The 6,462-nt window shown below is 64.6% G+C and overlaps 1 protein-coding gene across 1 annotated transcript in view; it reads right to left on the bottom strand.

The window, feature by feature from the left end:
• Window positions 1-3,635, bottom strand: part of UNC93A (unc-93 homolog A (C. elegans)) — a 13,192-nt gene extending 9,557 nt beyond the window's left edge. The window contains exons 1-3 of the mRNA XM_014542382.1: window positions 2,131-3,635; window positions 1,735-1,866; window positions 836-1,025 (exon numbers count right to left, since the gene is read on the bottom strand). Coding sequence (XP_014397868.1) covers window positions 836-1,025; window positions 1,735-1,817 — 273 coding nt within the window. The 5' untranslated portion in view covers window positions 1,818-1,866; window positions 2,131-3,635. The remainder of the gene's footprint in view (window positions 1-835; window positions 1,026-1,734; window positions 1,867-2,130) is intronic.
• Window positions 3,636-6,462: the final 2,827 nt, after the last annotated feature.

Genomic DNA, 6,462 nt, shown 5'->3' with positions numbered 1-6,462 from the left:
GCGGCCCACCTCCTGACCCGTCAGACCCGGGACGCGGGCGGAGCCGGCCCTTTCCTGGCTCAGGTGCATTCACGGGAGTGAAAGGCAGGGCCAGGGCCTCCCCTGTGGTGGACGGTGACGGCCAGGAGCCGAGACTACAAACAAGAGGGCTGGGTCCAGCCCGGCCGCGTGGCTCAGGGGCTGAGCATTGACCTATGAACCAGGAGGTCACGGTTCGGTTCCCACTCAGGGCACAGGCCCGGGTTTCGGGCTTGATTCCCTATGTGGACCATGCAGGAGGCAGCTGATCCAAGGTTCTCCCTCATCATGGATGTTTCTCTCTCTCTCTCCCTCTCCCTCCCTCTCTGACATCAATAAAAATATAAACAAAAGAACAAGAGCAGCGGGTCCAGGAGCCCCTCACAGCTCCTGTGTGGCAGCGAGGGCTGCGTGCCTGGGCTGCATGGAAACTCCGTGGTAACAAGACAGAGGCTTGGATGGCGAGCGGGTCCCTCACAGGGAGGCCTGGTGGGTGCACCTGGGAGGGGGGGGTGTAGAGTCCCTGGGGGTCACTTTCCTTCAGGGAGCAGGTGCGCTCAGGGGGCCACACACACTGTCTGTGCAGAGGGTGAGGGTCCCCTCCGCACTGTCTCCCTAAAACCGCCCTGGACACTTGGATTCTCGGTCGTTACTGGGCCCCGAAAGTCCCCGCTCCGAGGGAGGCCCACCCAGGCCGCAGGAGGGGCAGATGGGACCAGGAGGCGGGAGTGGGCGGAGCCGGACACGGCCGAGCGGAAGCCGAGCTCATTCTGAGCAGGAGCGTGTGCCGCCACCCCGGGCAGGACAGGGAGCCACGGTACCAGCTGGCGTAGAAGTTGCCCAGGGAGAAGGTCACGTAGCAGCCCATGGAGAGGACGATCGTCCACTTGCAGCCCAGCGCCCGGATGAGCAGCGGCGGCAGCAGCATGGAGGACAGCAGCACCGCGCCGTACAGCGTGCTCAGCACCGTCACGCCCAGGCCCTCGTCGCTGTACATGAGAGGCCTCCTGCCCTGACACCCCACCCTCCAAGGACAGAAGGGGCAGCTGGGCCAGGGGGGCGGGGTGCAGGAGGAGGAGGAGGAGGGAGCTGGGCCCAGGGGAAAGGGCTGCGGGTCAGGGATGGTGGCAGAGCTGCCAGGTGTCAGCAGCATCGGCGATGGGCTTGGGGGGCACTGAGGTAGGCCGTGGAGTCAGAGACTTTTCTAGAAGGAGTGGGGGCTGCGTGAGCCAAGGAGGATGAGGTGCCCTGCCCTTGGGGCTCCCGGAGGCCAGTTCAGTTAAAGACCAGACTGGAAGGGTAGCTGCCTGGGACCGAGCAGCCAGTCTCCTCCCAGGCACACGTGCCCCGCCCTTCGGAGGGACCCGGGGGAGAGGCAGCCCCGCGGTCACACCGACGCCCCGGCTGTCCACGGTCACGGCTTTGCTGGAAGCGGCCCAGACCCCCAGGTCCCGTGGACTCTGACACATTCCAGCACCTCCCCCGAGCGCCTCCTGTCAATCACCCACCCAGAGGCAAAGCTGTCCTCTCCAGTCACCTCCCCGACCTGCTCTGCGGGTCCAAGGGTCGGCGCCCACCCGCGGGGGGTGCCGGCTGCACGGGGAGGGGGGCCCACACCACGGCTGCTCTGGGGGCGAGGTTCACAGGGAGCGAAGCCGGGTCCCCCCGTGACCTCGGATTCCTGAGGCCGGAGGAGCGAGAGGGCTGCGCACCTGCAGGCTCTGGAGGCCGCCGTAGGCCGTGAAGAGAAGCAGGAAGCCCAGGGCCACCACCAGCACGTTCCGCAGGCTCCGGTCCATCGTCCCCGCGACGGGCGTCAACCATCAGCGGGCTCGCGGGCTGTGGTCCCTGCAGGAGCGCCCTGGGCCGTGGGCACGGAGGCAGCCGCGCCAAGTCTCACCCCCCGACCCCCTGTGAGCTAGAGGCGTTAGTCACTGGGCTGGGGGGTGTGAACTTGGTTCTGGCTGAGGCCATGAAGCAGCCCAGGTGAGTCATTCACCTTCGCTGCAACCCACAGCCACTCCCAGCTCAGCCGTGTGTGTGTGCGTGTGCGTGCGTGTGTGTGTGAGTGCGTGTGTGTGTGTGTGTGTGTGTGCGCGTGTGTGTCCTTACCCTCCCCTTCGTTTCCAGGCGTGGTCCTACAGCCAGGGGCTGGCGTCCTGCTCCAGAAGACAATGGCCACACACTATAGACGAGCGCTCACACCAGCAGGGACACGGTGCACCTTCCACGCCCAGAGAGACCGGCAGCGTGAACTTCAGTCTCGAGGAACAAAGTACACACGTCCCTCAAGACAGACAGCTCACCCTAGGAAGCGTAACAGGCTTATGGGAGCCCAGGGCAAGGTGTTGGGGCTCAGGGCGCCCCCAGCCCAGCCGTCCCTCCTCTGCGGGTTCAACTCGCGCCGTGGCCCTCACCTCCGGCCCCCGTGGCTGCTGAACCCGGAGCTGTCGGCGTGCCAGCCGGCTGGTGCTGTGCTGGTGAGCTCTCCTCCCGTCAGCAGGCCCCGGGAAGTATTGCGAAAGCCGCTGGCGCAGGCGGCCCGGCCTGCGTGTGAATTCCTGGCTCAGCAGCTGCTTCTCGGGGAAGCGGGGAGTCAGCGGCGTGGCCAGGCGGGCGCGTTTCTGAACGTCCACTGGAAACGACGGCGTGGTTTCTGAATACAGACAGGGTGCGCACACGCACACACGTGGACACGCATGCACACGCCGCCGGCACGCAAGGCGCCTCTCGGAGACTCAGCACACCCTGGTCTGGACAGTAGACACCCATGTACTATTCCCACATTTTCAGGAAGAATGCGGATTTTAAAGGAAACATGTTTTTACAAAGACGCCTTGTGTGGCCCTGGCTCCTCAGTGGCGACTCCTGCTCTGAGGGACATGGGGGGGGCGGAGGGGGGAGGGGGGCGTGGCGTCCGGCTGGGTAGCTCCCCGAGTGATAAGACAGGAGATACGATCTGTCCCCTCGGGCGCCGCCTCCTCAGCTCCGGGGCAGGCGGACTGGCATGCCGGGATCCACCTGGAGAGGAGGTGGCCTGGCCCCCTGCTGTGTGTCCTTGTGAGAAACCCCCGTGTTCGCGGCTGCTTTTCATTCCAGCCCCGGCAAAGAGCACCCCAACACCCACGGCCCCAAAGCCAAGTTCCTAGGAAAGGAAGACACCGATGGGACCAGCCTGAGTCAGCCCCGCCCACCGCTCGGGCCGTCCAATCCCCTGGGCGGACGGGGGCTCAGCCAGCACTGCCTGGCAGGGTCCCTGTGAGGAAGGTCCTGCGTGCGCCGTCGGGGGCTGGCGGCCCCCCAGGTGGCGTCCTCTGCCAGTGGACCTCGGGCCCCAGAGCCGTTCTCCCCGTGTGAGGCCAGCAGGACGGGCCCCCCACTCAGGAGCGTCACTGTTTGGGGCCCCGGGGTCTCTGGGTGGACAGTCCATTACACGGTTCTCTCCTCACCCGCTCACCCGTGGGTTCGGAGCCCGAGGGAGGCCTGTGCATACAACTGAACTCCGAACCAACATCAACTTACTTGCAATATGACCTTGACTCAGAGAAAATAGTAATGGCCCGGCCGGCGCGGCTCCGTGGTTGAGCGTGGACCTATGAGCCAGGAGGTCACGGTTCAATTCCCGGTCAGGGCACAAGCCGGGGTTGTGGGCTCGATCCCCAGTAGGGGGCGTGCAGGAGGCAGCCGATCCATGATTCTCTCATCATGGATGTTTCTATCTCTGTCTCCCTCTCCCATCCTCTCTGAAATCAATAAAAATATATTTTTAAAAGAGAGAAAATAGTAATTTTTGAAAATCATGGTTTTCTTCTCATTGGCTTTAGGTTCTCAGCCTCGGGCACTTTGGCCATCGCCTTCCCACTCGGGGGCTCACACAGCCCCTCCTGTCACTCAGGCCAACACCATCCATCCAGTGGGCGTCATCAGGAGCCCCATCTCACCTCTGCCCGAGGTCGGCTCTACCCCGGCTCCCCTGGCCCCAGTGCGGCCTCCGCCTGCCCCCTGGGGCTCCTCTGGGGGGTGCTGGGCAGCCCCTCAGACTTACTTCTCCGCATAGTGCTCATGCTCACGGAGCTGGCGCCATGGTGTGCGGGGAGCTGGGGAAGGGACCGCGCTAGAGCAGTAAGCAGGCACCGCCCTTGCCCGTGACCTCCTGGCTCCCATGAGTGGGGGTGAGGCAAGCGGGCAGGTGGCTGCATTGTGACACGAGGGACCATGGGCAGGCGGGGCCAGGGACAGCCGAGGAGCCAGGCGCCCGGGGAGGAGGCGGGCCCACAGGGCGGCGTCTGAGCTGAGCCTGAAGGACGCTCTGTGTATATCCTCCAGGAGCGGGAACGGGAGTGAAATAGGAAGAGAAGAGTGACTCACAGGGCAAGTCACCACGAGCGGGGCCGGGAGGGGGCCGGGTCGAGGGGGCTGGTCCGGCCCAGGAGTCTGGACCTCCAGCAGGCAGGGCAGAGGGCCACCCCACATCCGCTGTCTCTCGCTCTAGTTTACATCTGGCTTGCCTCCTGTGCCGGCCGGCACGGCCATGGGTGAGCCTGAGGGGGCGGTGGAGGATGGAGAAGACAGACAAGGGAAGAAGGCTGGGGCTGGGTGGGACGCTGCCCTCTCTGATGGAGAGACAGCGCCACGGCCTGCAAGCCGAGTCTTTATTTCACAGCAGATCCCACGAGGGACAGGAAGGGCGTGGTCACAACGTCCTCGTGGGTTTGGAATCCACTCAATCACATGCACCTGATCCAGCTTTGTTTACGTGCTGCCCCTCCCGCAGCCCACGTCACTCAGCCACGTGGGAGCCGCTGCCACACATCCCACACACGTTGTTTTCATATGCGTGGGATCGTCTGTACGTTTTTCTGCTGTTCACTTCTTAGTGGAACCAAGCCCTGGGCCAGCCTTGGGCGTGATTAAGTGCAGGTCAGGACTGTCTCCGTGACCCGCGTGGCTCCTGTCCGCACGGCGGTCCCGTCACTCACCTGGTGGCCCCTGTGTCCACACGGAAGCCGCTCCTAGCTTTGTGTGGTTCGGAACAAAACTGTAGCGACCACCCTTCACCTGTTTGGTGGTTGTTCCTTTCCATCCGGAGGCAGAAGAAATGGCACGGGAAACACAGGACAGAAGAAGGGCCTGGGAGCTGGGAGGGAGGAGGGTACAGGTGGTGCACCTGTGGGGGGGGAGGGGGTGGCTCCCGAGAGGGAGCCCGCGTGCATGTGCCAGGGAAGTCCACGGAGCAGAATTCCTGAGCACCTGTGTGAACTTTGACCCTAGCACTTTTCCTCGGGGAGGTGACACTGGGGGCAGGTGCGGTGTGGGCGGTGTCGCCTGGACCTTACCCCCCTGGTCCTCGTTCTTAGCCTCGCCTGCTGGGCGGAGACAGGCCGGGGGTTTACGTTGCGTTTCCCGATTACAATGGGGGGGCATCATTCCCGTGTGTACAAGTCACTTGTGTTCTTTTCCCACGAAGGGACCTGAGCTGTGGGTCCTCCCCCGGGAGAGGGCCGCTTCCCACGCGGGGCCTGCACCCCGTGGCCGGTCTAGGATTAGCCTGGATGTGGGCTCCTCTCGAGGAGCAGGTGGCCTCAGGGTGGCAGCTTCCCAAGACCCATCAGCCCTCCATCTGCAATAGGAGCCTCTTCCTCGCTGCTCAGCACTTGGTTCTCTCTGTCAGCCCCGGGAAGGCAGTGCCCCGGCCTCTGCCACCTCGGGCCCAGCTCTCCTGCCGAGGGGCTTTGGAGGGCGGCATTGCTGACGGTCACTCATTGGCCGAGCCAGGAGGAGCCGGTGCCGACAGAGAGCTCCGGATGTGCCCGATCGACGCCATGGTGGCAAACACCAGAAACGAACAGCCTGGGCCGGCGACGGCAGGCTGGTGGCCTTCGGCGCTTTGATGTGTCTGCTGCTCCGGTGGTGTCCTGGCCTCAACCTCCTGATAGTCACAGTCGAAGGCCCTGGCGGACGCCGTGTTCCCGCAAAGGCCTCAGTCCGCTCCCAGCCGTCGGCAGGCGCCGGGCCTGGCCTCGCTTGGAGAGGCAGCACACGATGGTCAAGGAGATGAGCAGGAGGGAAGATCCTTCAGGGCCCGAGCCCTAACCCACGCGTCCTATCACGAGACACGAGCCGCTGAACTCTGACGCCCGGAGGGGCACAAAGACGGAAGTCCTGGCCCATCTGTCCTGTGTCAGGAGAGGAGCGACGTGGGGAAGCGTTCCGTGAAGCAAACGAGGAGCCCCTGGAACGAGGCGGCCCCACCCTCACAGCCCGGGGAAGCAAACCGAGGTCTCAGCCTGAAGTGCCTCGAGGCTAAGAGAGCCGGCGCAGGGGCTGAGCGCGACCTGTGAACCCGGAGGTCACGGTGTGATTCCCGGTCAGGGCACAGGCCCGGGTTGCGGGCTCGATCCCCAGTGGGGGGCGAGCGGGAGGCAGCCGATCGCTGCTTCTCTC

This window comes from Myotis brandtii, unplaced genomic scaffold, assembly GCF_000412655.1.
Source record: "Myotis brandtii unplaced genomic scaffold, ASM41265v1 scaffold1077, whole genome shotgun sequence".
NCBI classification, from domain to species: Eukaryota; Metazoa; Chordata; class Mammalia; order Chiroptera; family Vespertilionidae; genus Myotis; species Myotis brandtii.
The sequence above is the reverse complement of the archived record's forward strand: the minus strand, read 5'-3'. Positions and strand labels throughout refer to the sequence as shown.